Raw genomic sequence first — 19,558 nt, 5'->3', positions numbered from 1 at the left:
ATGCTGGTCAGATTCTGTAGAGTGATAACTAAGCCTCCACAGGTACTCAGCAGTATTGACAACAGTCTGTCAGTCCGTCTGTGAGCCTGCAAGTGCCTCTGTCAGTGTGTACTTAGCTGTACCTGAGTGCTGGTCTGAGGCCTGCAGGAGAGGAATACACTGCTCCACTGCACCTTGTCCACCAGGGGGCAGTCTTGTCATACAGTTCTGTTAACTCAGTGGCTCTGTTTGCATCCAAGGAAATTAAGCTATTGGAAATGATGGCAACACTCGCCATAAGCACTAACAGCTTAAGCCCTCCGACACATAGATGCAGTCGTAGAAGTAATAATAACCAACCTTAAAACAATGTTACTTATATCAATATCAATATAACCATACCGTATTCCAGGCCCTACTGCTTCAGGGATTATAGCATTCTGTCATAAGAGGGTGTAGATGTTAATTACCTGGACTAATGAAGCCCCTAATTGAACTAATTAAGTAATTGTGTGTATTGTGTCAATATGGGACAGTGGGTGTGTGTATTGTGTATGTGTGTGTGTATATATATATAGTATAGTGGATGTGTATATAATATGTATATATAGCACAGTGGGTAGCTGCATGTATTGTGTATATATGTGACAGTGGGTGTGTGTGTGTAGTTGGTATATATGTGACAGTGTGTGTGTATTGTGTATGAACAGGACAATGTGTGTGTAGTGGATATATATGTGACAGTGGGTGTGTGTGTGTGTTGTGTATATATGGGACAGTGGGTGTGTGTGTGTATAGTATAGTGGATGTGTATATAATATGTATATATATAGAACAGTGGGTATCTGCAGGACAATGTGTATGTATTGTGTATATATGTGACAGTGTGTGTGTATTGTGTATGAACAGGACAATGTGTGTGTAGTGGGTATATATGCGACACTGGGTGTGTGTATTTTGTATATATGTGACTGGGTGTGTGTGTAGTGGGTATATATGTGACAGTGGGTGTGTGTGTATTGTGTATATATAGGACAGGGTGTGTGTGTATTTGTTTTTGGTGTTTGTTTTACTGTGGGCGCCTGTCTGTTCTCTACAAGCTCATGGCCAGAGCAAGCCCACCCTGCTGTGTCTCGCTGTGAGGAGAGTGGCCCTCCTGCTTCAGGACCAGCAGCTGTGACAGATGTTCGGGCGGCAGCTCAGAGCGCAACGAGCCTATAAAACGGACTGCAGAGCCAGAAACAGGAAGTCCATCTTCTTCCAACAAGCCTGTGTACCAGCGCCAGCAGGGGCTTCTGGGAGTCACTCCGTGCAGATTACACCAGCATCCAGCAGGATCAATCCCCCGCCCCCTGTTTGTTTCCAGAAACAGCCACAACGACCTCTCTCTCTTTCTCTCTGAACACTGCCCCAGCCACCCAGAACGCTCCCTCAGCTTGTTCCATATGGAGCTTGTTCCATGCCCCCACCACTCTTTGTGTAAAAAAAAAAAAAAAAAGACGCACCACCAATTTGGTGACGCCAATCCCCCATCTGTCGAACCATGGATCTCATTCGCCCATTTATTTATCCAAAAAATAAAAAAAGTCCGGAGTCCGAGAGGTAGGGAAGGGGGAGCAGGGGGTGGGTTTGGGCGTCATGGGGTCCCAAATACCCCAAAAATCCTGGCGCTGGATCCCTTTCAATGTTCTGGGTCTCGGAGCAACCAGCCCCACGTCCCACCAGGGGTCAAGGGTCACGGTGCCTGCCAGCCTGTGCTCTATACGTACGCTGGCCTGGTGGGACTGCAGCCCAGGTGCCACACACACACACACACACACACACACACAGTCTGCCGGAGCAGCGAAGTGCATTAGTATGCTCCCTGCGTCTCGGTACGCGCACAGACCCCAGCCAATTATGTGATGGCACTCCAGCGTTAATAGTGCCATTGTCGGGGAGATAATTGCGCTCTGCGCGGCGGTGTGGAGTGGCTGCGCGTGTGTGCGGCCGCTGATGGCTCTCAGACGCTGGGAGAAGCAAGGGGTTCACAGCACAGGAGAGGGGCGCTGTTTGTTCTGGAAAAAGGGGGGGGTGCCTACAGAGATCGGGCTGTGCTTACACACCGCTTGGAAGAAACACACACACACACACTGAGCTAATGCATGTGCAGTTAACACACACACACACACACACTTGGAGTTTCTTTAAGATAAGGGCAGGCAACCCCAGGCCTTCTCTGAACCCCCACACTGCTGCTGAACCCCCTCTTTCTCAGCCGTGACCCCACGATGCAGCCAGGTGATTCCCCCCCACCCCCACCCCCACCCCCAACCTCAACTGCCGGAGTTTTCCAGGTGCTTACCCACCCACCCCTCACCAGCACCAAATGTGACCAAATCTCGTGGGACAGATCCCGAAAGTGAAGACTGAAGACTGAAGACTGAAGACTGAAGACTGAAGACTGAAGACTGAAGACTGAAGACTGAAGACTGAAGACTGAAGACTGGCCTGGAAGAGGAGATTTTCACAGACACTGTGCTAATACCTCAGGAACGTACGCACGCCGATGTGTGCATGCACACAAAAAAGCCCACACACAAACACAAATACATGCGCACACGCACAGAATATTGCAGACAAATTCACACCCAGAGGCATGTATTCACAAATAAAGCACCCAGACGTGCAAACAAACACATGCACAGAAAAACACACACTTGCGCAAAAATACACAGAAGCGCATACATGCACAAAAACCCAAATAGATACACACACAGATCGTGCACACAGATACACGGACTTTCTGGTGGCTGCGAATGTTAATTAGGAGGCAGGGTTAAAGAGCCAACTTATCTTAGTTCAGACATCGTACTATTCAATTTTACAGTGCAATCCCTGCTGGTTCAGAAGAGTTTCTTGCACTTCAGCTCTGAAGCCCAATTTGCTTTGGTTTTTTTTTCCCTTAAGAGAGCGATAAATATGGGAGATGAAAAGTGCTTTTGCAAAGTAAAACTAGTAAAGTTGTGATCATGTCATTATCTGCAGCACAGAGTAATGGCTGTCATTAGGACAGGAGACACCTCTGTCATCTCACATCACTGCTGCTGTTTTTAGCATTTTAATGGATTCAGTCTCATGCAGGTACTGGCACACACAGACCCAGGCTGCTACTGCACACACAGACCCGCAGTTAGATTCACTGTCATACACAGACACACAGCTACAGTCACACAGAGACTACAGTTGAAAGTCTGCGTGCTGTAGTTGTGTGTGTGTAGTTGTATCTGTCACAGCATACAGTCACCATCACACACTGACACACAGCTACAACTACCTACACAAATTTACAGCTACATTCCCCGTAACACACAGACTCACAGTCACTATCATACAGCTACACACAGATTTACAGATATGCTCACTGTCACACACAGACTCACAATCACCATCATACAGATACAGCTACACACACAGGTTTACAGCTGTATTCACCATCATACAGCTACAACTACACACACAGGTTTACAGCTATCACACACAGTCAGACCGATACATCTACACACACAGACACAAATACTGTCACACACAGCTACAGCCACACACATCAATGGGGACCTTGGCAGACTCACAGAAAGATAATGATCACAGAAACACGTTCCTGTTTTGTTCTTCTCTAGGTGACCTCAGAGGTGAAAAGACAGCAGCACATTCAGGTTGATAGAGGGAAACAGTGTAAATAAGCTGCAATTTGGCCTATGGTGTGCTAACAACCTTATCATTTTAAGACTTAAAGCTACACATCCACAGTCACACGCATAGCTACGCACTCACCACCACCCACAGATATAACTGCACACACATCCTGTCACGCAATCCTACAGTAGATGCCTGGGCCCTGTACTGTCCAGTGTCTGTGCTGCCCAGGGTGACAGGACGGGCTCTCAGAGTCTGGGTCAGGTTGGGCTCTGTTCCCTCCCTCTCTCTGCCCTCAGGCCAGCCTCCTGCCTCCTGCCCCCTGCGTTCCCGTGTCTCCGTGCCCTTGCCGGAGGCTGGCCTCTCTCTCTCTCTCCCCACTCTCTCAGTCCACACGAGGTGAGATCAATGGCCAAACACTCACAGCACAACGATCCCCTCTCCCTCCCTCGTTCTCTCTCGGACACACTGGGGTTCTCTCTCTCCTCTTCCTCTGTCACCCCTCTCTCTCCTCTCCCTCCATCATCATCCCTCTCTCTCCTCTCCCTCCATCATCATCCCTCTCTCCGATACCCCTCTCTCTCCTCTCCCGCCATCATCATCCCTCTCTCTCAAAAACCCCTCCCTCTCCTCTCCCTCCATCATCACCCCTCTCTCTCCTCTCCACCACTCCTCTCTCTCTCCTCTCTCTCAGCCTCTCAGCCTCAGCTCCTTACCAGTCTGTTGTTTCATTGCACCTAAACCAACACCAGAGCCACTAAAACAACGGGCCCCTCTCCCTTTGTTCCTGACGCCACGAGACGGGACATCCAGCCGGTTCTGAGCCTCGTCTCCTCTCCCCCTCTCGCGACCCCTGACCCCTGACCCTCAGACGCCCTCTCCCCAGGGCACGTTATTCGGGTCAGCGGATCTCCCCTCACCCCCACCACTTAACAGCGCCGCCCGAGCCTGTCTAAACCAGGAGAAGCTCTATGAGAAGTTCATGTTGGTCCTGCACTTATTTATCCCAGCAGTGTGTACCCCCACCTGGATGAGGCGCCAGTCCGCTCCCCACACCCCAGCTCCCAGTGGGGAGGAGAGCAGAGTGATGGAGCCAGTTCAGAGAGGGGGGTTATTAGGAGGCCATGATGGGTAAAGGCCAGGGGGCAAATTTGGCCAGGACACCGGGGTAACACCCCTACTCTTCTCGAGAAACACCCTGGGGTTTTTAATGAGCACAGAGAGTCAGGACCTCGGTTTGACGTCTCATCTGAAGGACGGCGCCTGTTTACAGTCTAGTGTCCCCCGTCACTATACTGGGGCATCAGGACCCACACAGACCGCAGGGTGAGCGCCCCCTGCTGGCCCCACTCACACCTCTTCCAGCAGCAGCCTCAGCTCTCCCAGGAGTCTCCCCTCCAGGTACTGGCCAGGCTCACACTGCTGGGCTCCAGTGGGGCTGCAGGGAGATACAGCTGCTGGCTATATTGTGCCTGGTGCTACACTGTTCTCTCCCCCACGTGCCTACGACCTGTGCCCACATGCCTGATTTGTTCCTCAGTTGGGGGGGGGGGATATACTAAAAAAAAAAATTCATACGGGTAAATAATGTCATTTTCAGACAAAAAAAATCCCATTAGCCACTGCGAGAGCCGTACAGTGAAACATTTCAAGGGCCAGCCAGACTCATCCTGCCTCTTTGTGTGGAGTGCGCTCTGCTCCAGTTTCCTGCAGGGTTTCCATGACAATCTGGCGAAGGGCTGGGGGGGGGTGGGGGGTGGACAGGAGTTGTTGTGCTGTCCGGAAGGGAGCCAGGAACACTGGGCGCGCCTGGCTGGCTCTCCGGCTCGCTGGTCCCCCCCTCCTCGAGTCCGCGCCGCGCGCTGTCCTGGCCCACGGTTCGAACAGGAGAAACCCAGGCCCCCGACGTCCAGCCCGACGGACGGCTCGCGCCCCGTTGGTGCTCTCTGTCCAGCAGGGGGCCCGCGGTCCTGCGTGCGCAGGTAAAGGGTTCTTCCAGTGCCGAGGAGAGCAGAGACACGACGTCCTCCGGGCTCCTTCTGCTACACCGGCGGGAGCTGCACAGCGCAGAAGCTGCAAAACCTTCACCCGTCTGTCTGCAATATCCGCCACTTAATCAATTACCTGCCGGCTAATATTAATCCCTCCCTCTCCCCAGTCTCCAGGAGAGGGGGCAGAAGGGCGCCCTGTACGCCCCATGACTTACCCACCCTTCCCAGCCCTGGTTACGGGTTTTCCGAAGGGCAGCCGCCACCGTTCCGAGATCCGACGAGGAAGGGGGTCGATGAATCCGGGAATCGCAGCCTTGAACGGCTGCCCACGCCTCCTCTCTCCCTGCAGTTCCTCTTTCGTGTCACTCAGGCGCTGGGCTGTTTCCTCCAGCACACTCTTCCCTCTTGGCTGGAGTGGCAGGGCCTTGGGTTCTCACAGTCCTGCGGAGGCTGTTATCAGCAGCCTAGGGTGGGTATTCCTGCGGGGGGGGGGGGGAGGGCAAACTGTCAGGTAACCTGAGTAACTGTGGGAACCACTGTCACGATCCAGAACAGATTGTGCAATGTGCCCCCCACCCCCTCCCCCCTCCCTGCACCTTACACCTCCCCTCCCAGCGGCCAACCTGGTCCGGAGCAAAGCATCGTGGGACTGTGCTCGGTGCTGGTGGAGGAGGATTGTGGGTGGAGATCTGGCAGCTATTACGAGCCGACAGAGGTAAAATAGGTCAAATGCCACCGGACTCTTTGTGTCCTTACCTGGCACCGATCGGGATCGCTCCTCCCTGGTCCTGCCCCTGTACGGTCTCATTCACTGTCAGTGACTGAGTGGGTCAGTGTGTCAGTGATTCAGTGTGTCAGTGATTCAGTGTGTCAGCGAGTCAGTGATTCGGTGTGTCAGTGTGTCTATCCTTCACTGTGTCAGTGATTCAGTGTGTCAGTGAGTCGGTGATTCAGTGTGCCAGCGATTCAGTGATTCAGTGTGTCAGTGAGTCAGTGATTCGGTGTGTCAGTGTGTCAATCCTTCACTGTGTCAGTGATTCAGTGTGTCAGTGAGTCAGTAATTCAGTGTGTCAGTGAGTCGGTGATTCAGTGTGTCAGTAATTCAGTGAATCAGTGAATCAGTGATTCAGTGTGTCAGTGATTCAGTGATTCAGTGTGTCAATGATTCAGTGTGTCAATGATTCAGTGTGCAAGTGAGCCAGTGCATCAGATTCTGACAGAGCTCCAGTCTCTCCCCTCCCCCAGTCTCTCTGCTGTTTAAAACCCATGGTCAAGTGCACCCTAATGGAAACATCTCCTGGCATATCCTGCTCTCAAAAGCCTTTCACGAGCTTTTCCATCTGGGTTATTCCAATCGGATTCCAACTGTAAAAGCCTGGGCGTGATCTCTGCCAGGTTCAGTGAAGATAACCATTCCAATTAGAAAACAAGCCGTGCGCATACCGCTAGTTAGAGATCCACGGGCTGTCAGGGGTCAATACTGAGTGTGGGGTCACCGGATACAGAGCTCGGCAAACCCAGTAATATCCAGTGATGTGGCCACGCAGACACTCAACGCGTGACAGACGGCCTGCTGGCGCAGTGCACACGGCGCTGGGGCCCCTGGGTGCTGTCTGTGTGGAGTTTGCATGCTCTCCATCCGTTTGTGCGGGTTTCCTCCCAGACAGCCCAAAGACATGCTGGGAGGTTAACGGACTGCTGGGAAAACTGGCCCTGGCGCGAGTGTGTGTGTGTGTGTCCTGTGATGGACTGGCGTCCTGTCCAGGGGGGTACCCTGCCTTGCGCCTGTGGGTTGCTGGGATGGCGTCCAGCTCCCCCCCAGCGACGCTGTGCTGGAGACAGAGGTCAGAAACTGGATGGAGGGAGTGCTTTAGTTGTGTGATCCTTTCTTGTGGTCCTGCGAGCCAGATAGCGATCTCTGGGCGTCTCTCTCCCTCTCTAATCTCTCTGTGTAGACCTGCTGTGTCAGAAGGAAAGGGGGGCAGTGTCACTGTGCTGGGGGATTATCTCATGAATGGGGTGCCTCAGTTTCTCCCCTCCCACCACCTTCCCCTGTGCGATGAGTGTGCGTGTGTGTCACAGGATGCAGGAGCTGACACGGGTCTCGCTGATCAAGCACAACAGCCCCCAGCCCTCCCCTCCCCAGCAGCAGCAGCACCAGCAGCACCCAAGCTCCCTGGCCCACACTGCCCCAGTCACAAAGGGCACACGCAGGGCGGTGACATCACCCCCAGCCCTCCTGAGGCCCCGCACGCTGCAGAGAAGCATGTTTCTCACACACAACACCGGGCACACAGAGGAGTACAGCAAACACACAACACCGGGCACACAGGGGAGCACAGCAAACACACTACACCGGGCACACAGGGGAGCACAGCAAACACACAACACCGGGCACACAGGGGAGCACAGCAAACACACAACACCAGGCACACAGAGGAGCACAGCAAACACACAACACCGGGCACACAGCAAACACACAACACCGGGCACACAGGGGAGCACAGCAAACACACAACACCGGGCACACAGAGGAGCACAGCAAACACACAACACCGGGCACACAGGGGAGAACAGCAAACTCACAACACCGGGCACACAGGGGAGCACAGCAAACACACAACACCGGGCACTCAGAGGAGCACAGCAAACACACAACACCGGGCACACAGGGGAGCACAGCAAACACACAACACCGGGCACACAGGGGAGCACAGCAAACACACAACACCGGGCACTCAGAGGAGCACAGCAAACACACAACACCGGGCACACAGCAAACACACAACACCGGGCACACAGGGGAGCACAGCAAACACACAACACCGGGCACACAGAGGAGCACAGCAAACACACAACACCATGCACACAGGGGAGCACAGCAAACACACAACACCGGGCACACAGGGGAGCACAGCAAACACACAACACCGGGCACACAGAGGAGCACAGCAAACACACAACACCATGCACACAGGGGAGCACAGCAAACACACAACACCGGGCACTCAGAGGAGCACAGCAAACACACAACACTGGGCACACAGAGGAGCACAGCAAACACACAACACCGGGCACACAGGGGAGCACAGCAAACACACAACACCGGGCACACAGAGGAGCACAGCAAACACACAACACCGGGCACACAGAGGAGCACAGCAAACACACAACACCGGGCACACAGGGGAGCACAGCAAACACACAACACCGGGCACACAGGGGAGCACAGCAAACACACAACACCATGCACACAGGGGAGCACAGCAAACACACAACACCATGCACACAGGGGAGCACAGCAAACACACAACACCGGGCACACAGGGGAGCACAGCAAACACACAACACCGGGCACACAGAGGAGCACAGCAAACACACAACACCGGGCACTCAGAGGAGCACAGCAAACACACAACACCGGGCACACAGGGGAGCACAGCAAACACACAACACCGGGCACACAGAGGAGCACAGCAAACACACAACACCGGGCACACAGAGGAGCACAGCAAACACACAACACCGGGCACACAGAGGAGCACAGCAAACACACAACACCGGGCACACAGAGGAGCACAGCAAACACACAACACCGGGCACACAGGGGAGCACAGCAAACACACAACACCGGGCACACAGAGGAGCACAGCAAACACACAACACCGGGCACACAGAGGAGCACAGCAAACACACAACACCATGCACACAGGGGAGCACAGCAAACACACAACACCGGGCACACAGGGGAGCACAGCAAACACACAACACCGGGCACACAGGGGAGCACAGCAAACACACAACACCGGGCACACAGGGGAGCACAGCAAACACACAACACCGGGCACACAGAGGAGCACAGCAAACACACAACACCGGGCACACAGGGGAGCACAGCAAACACACAACACCGGGCACTCAGAGGAGCACAGCAAACACACAACACCAGGCACACAGAGGAGCACAGCAAACACACAACGACACTCTGTCTCAAAGAGCCTGGCCTTGTTAAAAAGGCTGATATTTACACAAGCCAAGTGGGGCGGGGGGGGGGGGTGTTTGTGTGGAAACCTTGCACTGTGGGAATGGAAGACAAAAGCAGAAGTCTTTCCCCTCAATGACTCCCGAGACGAGACGCTGGATATGTTATCAGCGCGGGCAGGGTAAATCACACGGCGCTCTCACAGAGACACCTCGTCTCCCGGAGCCCTCCTGGTACCGGCGCTCGGGAGGAAATCGTCACTTCTGCTTTCCTGAAAGGGGACAATTGCGGTACTTCCCGTCGGACTAACGGCGGAGTGGGCGGGGAGGGGGGGGGCGGTGTCGCATCTGTCCGCCAGGGGGCAGCACAGAGCCCAGGTTTTTATGACGGTGCGCTGCCTTCTGTCGCTCGCCGCCTGTCAGGTGAGGCCTGAGCCTCTGTTCATTCTCGCTAATGAGGTGGGGAGTAAATGTTTTGCGTCGTCGGCCGTTCTAGTAGCAGAAGTTTCATCCCGCCCGAAGTACCCCCCCCCTCACCCGAATGGCAACACTGAATCTGCCTTCTTAATTTCTGTCCCGAAACCCAAAAATTCAGACGCCATCCGGGCTGATCGACGATCCGGCCTTCCGATGGCTGGATGTAAGCAGATGAGAGACTGATAACGTGTGAAACATACGGGTACGTGTAAGTGATCGAGACGGACGGGTTTCAATAATACAAATCTGTCTACATGTTGCCAACAGAAGAGACACAATCGCACTGCTGGCGAAACGGTATAACAGCCCGGAAAAAAAAAGTAATTAAATTAATAGACTATGATTATGAATACTAAAATGGGATGATTATACTGTACACGGTCAGGACGGGCTCTCGGTGGGGGTGGGGGGGGAGGTATGGGGAGGGGGAGGGGGGGGGCAGAGAGCGGGCCAATCAGATTTAGGGCTGGAGAGCTGCCGGGTTCCGATTGGCTCCGCTCCTTCCGGACCCCACGTGGGGAGGGCCGCCGGGGTGACGTCACCGCGGGAGGGGGCGGGGCGGGCCGGTGTTGTCCTAGTGCTCCGGCGCGTGAGAGCAGGGCGACAGAAGAGCGGTCCGGACGGGCAAAAACAGGAAATTCGGGTACCGAGGCGGACGCGCTGCTCGGCATCCTGCTCCCCCGACACGGGACACCAGCGGTTCGTCCGGCCGGGGGGCGGCCGCTCGCTTGGAGAAGTTCGGCCCGTCCTGCGCACCAGCTCGGCGGAGCAGTGAGTAGCAGCTGGGAGAACTGGGAGAACTGGGAGAACCCGAGCCGTTATTTAGTGTGAATTCTTTCTCAGGCTGCGGGCGTCTGGCTCCTCAGCCCGTGGGTTGTGCGTGGATCTGTCCGCAGCGCCCCGGCTGTGAACGCGCAGTTGGTAATGAGTGAGAGTGATCGGGACCCGTGTCAACACGGACAGGCGGGCTTCGGGGCTGTTCTTAATGATCCCGAACTCCGGCGTTTTCCGACCGAGCCAGAACTTTGTTCGGGGTTGTGTGTCCGTTGTTGGCGGTGGCGTTGTTGATTATTTCTTTGTGTCGACAGGAGCGTTCCGGGTGCCCTCTAGTCTCGGTCTCCGCTCGGTCCGGCCGGCGGTCCGTGGGGGGGGGAGTGTGGGGAGTGGGGGTCAGTGTCCGGCGGGGTCCAGCAGCCCTCGCGCCAGCGAGCGAGCGAGCGGCACGCGCGCGGGTCGGGCTCTGCCCCTGGACAGCGCGAGGCGAGGGAGTTCGATCTCTCGGGGATCTTTATTCACGTGTCAGAAACACACACACACACATACCCTGCGCCCCCCTCCTGCCAGCAAAGAGTCATCGAGCCCACGCGTGTCGGAATCACTGATCGCTCTGGGTCTCCGGCCGGGTGCGCTGGAGCGGACCGGCTCGGCTCGGCTCGGCTTCGATCCCGCTCTGATTTGAGTCTCAGTTCGCCCTGCTTAGGTGCGCATCCCTCTGCTGCAAACCCCCGAGCTGGACTTTTCCCGATTCCATCATTAAAACCTCCAACCCACCGACGCCCGCTGTCCTGCGTGGAGGAGTCCCTGGAGCCGGAAGCGCCTCTCCTGTCAGACTCCGCAAAGGCCCGCCCTCCCTCCCCGTTTCCAACCGGCTGATCCAGGAGTCTAAACCTGCGAGCAAGCAGCGTACCGCCCGGGCGGGACACGCCAGTCCATCACAGGACACCCACCCACCCACAAACACTCGGTTTCCCCAGAAGCGAATGAATCTCCCAGCATGGCCTTAGACCGTGGGAGGAAACCCCAGTCCAGAGACCATGCGGAGACCCCCCCCCGGAGGAAATGCACGCGAACAACATGCAGACTCCACACAGACAGCGGCCCCGCGAACTGAACCCATCCGATTCTTTTCGGTTGCTTTTCCCGACGTTTTACCTTTTCAGATCGCACGCCGTGGTGGTGTTGGGGGTCAGGGGGGGCTAGCAACTAGCTTGGACACGTCACGGTTTACGAGTAGGCGCGACGTGGGTTTATGTACACTCGGGAAAGGGGCGACAGATTTCAGGCGCTGACGATCTCACCGTCTGAGCCCGTTGTGCGGATTTTACAGCCCGGCTGTGGCGAATTCGGGCATAAGCAGACGTCACCTAACGTCCTTTCTGCTAACTGCGTCCCTCGCCTACATGCCTGCGGGGAACTGGGAGGAAAACGTTTTTTTGTTGTTGTTTTTTAAACGGACTCCATATTGTCATAATAGGAAGGCTCCCTTCCTCGCCATTCGTATGATAAAAAAAACCGGCTAAATGACGTGATTTCGCACGCGATGTGAAACCTGGCAGAATCTCGCGATAATACAGAGGGAAAGAGCTCCTCCCATCGCTGGTACAGGTTGTCCGGGCCGGAGCCCCAGGGAAACTCCCGCCGCCAATTAACCAATTAACCTCGTGGGTGGTGTAAATCGGACGCCTCTGGGAGTTAATGACACTAGACACCAGGGGGCAGCGTCCGGATCAGGGGAAGAGCTCAGCGCGAGATCTGCTCCAGACACCCAGCTCAGGCCTGACCAGACAGAGACTGTGACCCGGACTGGTGGCTCTCCAGGACAGTGGTGTGCCTGTCTGGACATAGGGTTCAGGAGGGAGAGTGTACTGGGAGACAGGGCTATGACTGGGGCTAGTGGCTTCTTGCCAGCAGGCTCTCCACAGGCTGGCTCTGGACCTAGACTGGTGCATCGCCACTCGCTGAACACCACAGCACGCCACTCGCTGAACACCAGAGCAAGCTGACTACACTCCACTCGCTGAACACCACAGCTAAGTGCACGCCACTCGCTGAACACCACAGCGAGCTGACTGCACTCCACTCACTGAACACCACAACGAGCTGACTGCTCTCCACTCACTGATCACAGCTAAGTGCACGCCACTCGCTGAACACCACAGCTAAGTGCACGCCACTCACTGAACACCACAGCCCGCTGACTGCACGCCACTCGCTGAACACCACGGCTGACTATTTGAACGCTACAGCCAACTGACTGAACACCGCAGTCTCTCACTGCTGCAAAGCCGACTGTCTGACCGACTGACCGAGACCCCCGGGGTGACTGGAATGGGCCCGGCGAAGCGACCAGTGAGGGTGGGGCGGGTGGGCAGCCGCCTCGCTCCCAGGACCGGCCCCACGGGGCCCGCAGGGAGCCGCCGCTGGGGTCAGTAATCACCGCAGCCTGCCGGCCGTGTCAACACGCTGAACAAACAGCGTTCAGGGCTGTCGGCGCTGATAAAAGCGCAGGAAGTGGAGAGAGAGAGATCCAGCCCAGAGCTGGGAGTGTGTGTGTGTGCGTGCCTGGGCGCTCACTCCTGCCGGTTACTAAGCAACTGCTCAACCTCTTACTTTCCTTGCGAGTTTCTCTCTCTACTATGCAGGTTTTGTTAATATTTTGCGATGGGGGACCTATAACCCCCAGTGCTTCACGTTCAATCCAGTACCTCCGACGTGTTTGGTTCCTAAATCTCTCAACTGCTTTGTTTGAGCAGTCACCGGCTAAACCGACCGCCGTGATAAACGGTCTCCAGTCCGTCGAGAGAGCTGGTTTAACAGGCTGGATCGGGAGTGTTGGGGGCCCTTGCCCCAGAGGTAGCGTGGGCAGCACAACACCAGGCACAAAAGGGAGCAGGCTCCAACCCAGCAGCAGCCAGACGTAGACGTAGAAGCCTAAGGCTCATGTCGCAGGACGTGGGAGTCCTGGGAGAACCAGGGCAGCAGGGGGGTTTATTTTGGGAGGTGGGATGGGGTCATGGTGCAGAGCCCCCCCATTAAAATCATCTCTCTGCCTCTTGTTCTATTTTTAAACAGAAGGAAAAGGAAAAAAAAAAGTTGATTGAAGACACCTCATTCCCATCAAAAAAAAAAGACAAATCCGGATCAGGAGAGAGATGGAGCTGGACTGCACAGAGAACCAGTCCTGCCCCCAGTCGCCCCAGAACTGCCCCTATCGTCTTTATGGGAGCCCCCCCAGGGGCCCGCCTTACCAGGAGAGGAGCTACCCCTACCCCTACCACCTGCCCGCCAGCTCCCTCATCTCCCGGCTGCTGAAAACCGAGGGGCACCACAGCTGCAGTACCGGGGGCTTCCAGCAGGGCGGCGCCGCGGAGGAGAGTCTGGAAGGCTCGGCGTCGGAGCAGGAGGAGGAGGAGGAGGAGGTGGGAGAAGAGGAGGACGAGGAGGAGGACGAGGAGGAGGAGGAGGAGGGAGGGGGCCCCCTGTTCCGGAGCCCCCCCAGGGCGAGCAAGAGGGGCCGCCCAGCGGGCGAGGAAGAGGAGGAGCTGTACCGGCAGTGCCGGCGGGTGAAGAGGGCCCGGGGGGGCCGGCGGCGGATGCAGGAGAGGCAGGAGCTGAAGAGCCAGCTGGACAGCGTGAGGGAGCAGCTGCTGCAGCTGCAGGAGAAGGTGCTGCGTCTGCACAGCGGGAGGGCGGGGCCGGGGGCGGGGCTGGGGGCGGGGCCGGGGGCGGGGCCGGCGGGCAGGGGGGCCGAGCGCTTCTCCGAGGAGGAGGAGGAGGAGGAGGAGGAGGACGGGCAGGGAGGAAGCAGGCCGCCCGGGAGCAAGCTGGCCGAGGCCCTGAAGGAGGAGCTGGGGGCGGCGGTGGCGCAGGTGATCGACGGGGTGGTCCGGATGTACGCGGCCAATCAGAAGCTGCCGCCGCCGCCCGGCCCCGCCCCCTTGCCCGCTGAGACACGCCCCTCCCCGGCCCCCCGGGACCAGGGGGGCCCCCTGCCGCAGCGCCGGGGGCGGGATTTCCTGGCGGAGCAGCTGGAGGCCCTGCCCCTGGTGGTGCGGAAGTCCCTGGATCCGCGCGCCCCGCGGCACCCCCTCTACTCCCACCCCCCTCCTCCTCCTCCTCCTCCCGCGGGCGGCCTCCTGCCCCCGCCGCCCCCCCCGCAGGGCAAGGAACCCCCCTCCCTGCTGGGCGCCCCCTTCCCCCCGGCCCTGCCCCTGCCCCTGCTGCACTACACCATGCAGATGTTCGCCTCCGCCCGCGCCGCGGCCCCCCCACCGGCCGCCCCCCCCCGCGAGGACAGACTCTCCCCGGACGCCTTCCTGGAGCTCAGCCAGCTGCTGCCCCCCCCGCCGCCGCCCCCGCCCCCCCACGGCCCCTACCCCGCCCTGCACCTGCTGGGGGCGCTGGAGGGCTCGGCGCCCAAGATGGCGAAGGCGGACGGGGGGCCCGGCGGGTACCCCGAACCCGGCGACCCCACGCTCTACCTGACCTCGTCGGCCATATCCTTTTTCGCTGCGGTCCGAAGCGGGGTACCCCCTCCACCGTTGGTAAGGGGGGTGTGGGGGGGTGATCGCAGTCAGAACAAGGTTTCCTAGCTCTCAACCTTGGGGAGCCCCTACCCTTCCCGGGGTTCCCCTCAGCTTGTCCCCTTGCTCTTGGGGCGGCCAGCAGCTTCCTGCGCCGGCCTTGAACCCCCAAAGTTCAAGGGGCGTTGAACCCAGCTGGCCCCCCAGACAAACAGCGCAGACTGTGCAACCCCCCCCCGCATTCGTCAGTACGGTTTCGATACCCGGGATATAGCGCCTTATTTCTTTTGGGGGGGGGGGTTCCGAACCCGAGCCGGACTCGGACCGGGCGGGAGGAGTTTCGGGGCAGGATGAGCGGGCTCCTGCGGTCCCCGTGTTTCTCCTTGACCGGCCTGCCACTCGCAGGAGGGGCTGTCCCCCAGCCACCTGAAGAAGGCCAAGCTCATGTTCTTCTACTGCCGCTACCCCAGCTCCAACACGCTCAAGACCTACTTCCCCGACGTCAAGGTACAGAGCCCTCCACGCCCTCGCTCTTCTCCTCTCTCTCTCCCTCTCTCTCACGCTCTCCTCCTCTCTCTCTCTCTCTCACACGCTCTCCTCCTCTCTCCTCTCTCTCTCTCTCTCTCACACGCTCTCCTCCTCTCTCCTCTCTCACACACTCTCCTCCTCTCTCCCTCTCTCACACACTCTCCTCCTCTCTCCCTCTCTCACACACGCTCTCCTCCTCTCTCTCTCTCGTCTCCCTCACATGCTCTCCTCCTCTCTCTCTCCCTCTCTCACGCTCTCCTCCTCTCTCTCTCCCTCTCTCACGCTCTCCTCCTCTCTCTCTCCCTCTCTCACGCTCTCCTCCTCTCTCTCCTCTCCCTCACATGCTCTACTCCTCTCTCTATCCCCCTCTCTCACACGCTCTCCTCCTCTCTCTCCCCCTCTCTCACACGCTCTCCTCCTCTCTCTCCTCTCCCTCACATGCTCTCCTCCTCTCTCTCCTCTCCCTCACATGCTCTCCTCCTCTCTCTCTATCTCCCTCTCTTACACGCTCTCCTCCTCTCTCTCCCTCTCTCACACGCTCTCTTCCTCTCTCTCCCTCTCTCACACACTCTCCTCCTCTCTCTCTCTCCCTCTCTCACACGCTCTCCTCCTCTCTCTCCCTCTCTCACATGCTCTCCTCTCTCTCTCTCTCTCTCCCTCCCTCTCTCACACGCTCTCCTCCTCTCTCCGCAGTTCAATCGCTGCATCACCTCCCAGCTGATCAAGTGGTTCAGTAACTTCCGGGAGTTCTTCTACATCCAGATGGAGAAGTTTGCGCGGCAGGCGGCGGGCGAGGGCGTGGCCAGCCCCGACAAGCTGAGCATGAGCCGCGACTCCGAGCTCTTCCGCATCCTCAACCTGCACTACAACAAGGCCAACGACTTCGAGGTCAGACTGAGCGGCGCGGTACACCAACGCCAATATTCCAATCATCACAACACACCGATACTGACAGCAGCCCTGCTCACCACAACATACCAATACTGACACTGGCACTGCTCACCACAACACACCAATACTGACACCAGCCCTGCTCACCACAACACACCGATACTGACACCAGCCCTGTTCATCACCACAACACACCGATACTGACACCAGCACTGCTCACCACAACACACCGATACTGACACCAGCACTGTTCATCACCACAACACACCGATACTGACACCAGCCCTGTTCATCACCACAACACACCGATACTGACACCAGCACTGCTCACCACAACACACCGATACTGACACCAGCACTGTTCATCACCACAACACACCGATACTGACACCAGCACTGTTCATCACCACAACACACCGATACTGACACCAGCACTGCTCACCACAACACACCAATACTGACACCAGCACTGCTCACCACAACACACCAATACTGACACCAGCACTGTTCATCACCACAACACACCAATACTGACACCAGCACTGTTCATCACCACAACACACCAATACTGACACCAGCACTGTTCACCACAACACACAGATACTGACACCAGCCCTGTTCATCACCACAACACACCAATACTGATACCAGCCCTGTTCATCACCACAACACACCAATACTGACACCAGCACTGTTCACCACAACACACCAATACTGACACCAGCACTGTTCATCACCACAACACACCAATACTGACACAAGCACTGTTCACCACAACACACAGATACTGACACCAGCCCTGTTCATCACCACAACACACCGATACTGACACCAGCACTGTTCACCACAACACACCGATACTGACACCAGCACTGTTCATCACCACAACACACCAATACTGACACCAGCACTGTTCACCACAACACACCGATACTGACACCAGCCCTGTTCATCACCACAACACACCAATACTGACACCAGCCCTGTTCACCACAACACACCAATACTGACACCAGCACTGATACTGACACCGATACCAGTATTAATCATCACAACACACCGGTACTGATATGAGTATAGCTACTGAAACGCATGCTACGCCAGTACAGATGCCGAGACTGATTGCAGTATAGATGCTGAGGGTCTTGGGTGCGTCTGGGCTTCAGTGGCTCACTGACGGCGAGAGAAAGTGAGGCAGCATGAGGGAGGGGAAGAGAGGTCAGAGAGAAGGCTTTCTGCAGGTGGCCGGTCGGCGTGCCCGTGAGTAACAGCGCCCCCCTGTGTGCGTGTGTGGGAGTGCAGGTGCCCAGCCGATTCCTGGAGGTGGCGGAGGTCACGCTGCGCGAGTTCTTCAGTGCCATCCGCGGCGGGCGGGACGGGGACCCGTCCTGGAAGAAGGGCATCTACAAGGTCATCTGCAAGCTGGACAGCGAGATCCCCGAGGCCTTCAAATCGCCCGGCTGCCCCCAGGAGCTCGGCCGGGAGTGACCGGCCTACCGCCCGCCCCCTCCAGGAAGTGGACCGCCCCTCCAGCAACCCCGTAAAAAATAAATAAACACCCCCCCCCTTCTCCAAAAATACCTCTGCAAGGCCAATTAGACCAACCACTTCTCCTCAGGTCATCGGGACACCCCGAGACACTGAAAGTGCACAACTGCCCTCGAGCATCAGCATTGGGGAACCCCCTCTTTGACTCCGAAGTCTCCCCCCCCCAGGTCCCGAGCAACTCTGCCCTGCAGGAATGGCACCAGCGAGCCGGACGCTGTCATGAAGACACAGGGGGTGGTGGGCGATAGTGCACAAGACACATTTATCACGTCGACCTCACAAGTGGGATACCCACACTCACCACTGGGTGGCAGCATGGAGCTCTGGGTCACATCCCAGGGGGGGTGGGGGACTCTGCAGTGGGGTTGGCGTGGTAACTGACGGGATGTTCAATATGTGGGGGGGGGGGCCTGTATTATACACGTGGCTGTCCGGGATCGGTGTCCTTACCCACGCTGCGGTTCCGGATGGCGCGTTCCTTCGATCTCCGGCTCCCGCGCTCCGCCGCACGCCCACGTCTGCTTGAAGCTTTTTTTTTGGCGTTTGCCAGGATTTAAATAATAAAGAATACCCAACATTCCTTAATTTCTCCCCCCCCCCCCGTGGTCTGATTGCAATCCTGACGGATAGGAACAAGTGATCGGTTTATTCCATGCTGAAAAAATGACGGATAACTCCCTTCTCAAGGTTCGACGCCGTAGGGGTCCCTCTACCACACCATTAGCCCAGCAGACGCCGTTCCATTTCCTGCGGTCGTTCTGGGGACCCCCCGGGTTCAAGTCCAGACTCGGGGTGCTGTCTGTGTGGAGTCTGCATGTTCTCTTGCGTGCTGGTGGTATTCCCCCCCACCCACACCGTGCAAAGACCAGCTCGGAGGTGAATGGGCTTGTGGGAAATACTGGCCCTGCTGTGAGTGGGTGTGTGCCCTGTCCGGGGTGTACCCTGCCTTCCGCCCGATGCTTGCTGGGATAGGCTCCCACGCGCCCCTGAACTGAATTGAATCCCCTCCTGCCTGTGTAGTTTTGAGGTGCTTGAGAATGGAAGTCACTATACTGGGTGGGGGGGCACACAGACTACGCAGCTATGTACACAACTCAATTACTAAACACTTACCAGACTTTAATGGGCACTGGGTTTTTTGGTTTTAGTTCCTGAGAGAAAACTACTGCGTTTCTTAAATTAAAA

The 19,558-nt window shown here is 56.9% G+C and overlaps 1 protein-coding gene across 2 annotated transcripts; it reads left to right on the top strand.

Moving 5' to 3' along the window:
• The first annotated feature begins 9,583 nt into the window (after positions 1–9,583).
• On the top strand, positions 9,584–18,958 carry prox3 (prospero homeobox 3). Of its 2 annotated transcripts, none has more exons than XM_069180272.1 (5): positions 9,584–9,808; positions 13,956–15,379; positions 15,806–15,913; positions 16,628–16,822; positions 18,128–18,958. In XM_069180272.1, exons 2-5 carry the CDS (start codon positions 14,036–14,038, stop codon positions 18,311–18,313), a joined length of 1,833 nt encoding a protein of 610 aa, XP_069036373.1. In that variant the 5' UTR covers positions 9,584–9,808; positions 13,956–14,035; the 3' UTR covers positions 18,314–18,958. The 2 variants fall into 2 exon arrangements, with proteins under 2 accessions (XP_069036373.1, XP_069036372.1); XM_069180271.1 differs by lacking the exon at positions 9,584–9,808 and adding an exon at positions 10,629–10,874.
• Positions 18,959–19,558: the final 600 nt, after the last annotated feature.

Source organism: Lepisosteus oculatus, chromosome 18, assembly GCF_040954835.1.
Source record: "Lepisosteus oculatus isolate fLepOcu1 chromosome 18, fLepOcu1.hap2, whole genome shotgun sequence".
Taxonomy (NCBI): domain Eukaryota; kingdom Metazoa; phylum Chordata; class Actinopteri; order Semionotiformes; family Lepisosteidae; genus Lepisosteus; species Lepisosteus oculatus.
Note: the sequence above shows the minus strand (reverse complement) of the source record. Positions and strands in the feature narration are given on the sequence as shown.

What these genes read in the sequence shown, in the direction of transcription:
- prox3 (XM_069180272.1), top strand. Translation starts at nt 14,036, where the DNA reads ATGGAGCTGGACTGCACAGAGAACCAGTCCTGCCCCCAGTCGCCCCAG. An exon ending in CCTACTTCCCCGACGTCAAG is followed by an intron (nt 15,914 to 16,627) that starts GTACAGAGCCCT and finishes CTCTCTCCGCAG; the next exon opens with TTCAATCGCTGCATCACCTC. An exon ending in ACAAGGCCAACGACTTCGAG is followed by an intron (nt 16,823 to 18,127) that starts GTCAGACTGAGC and finishes GTGGGAGTGCAG; the next exon opens with GTGCCCAGCCGATTCCTGGA.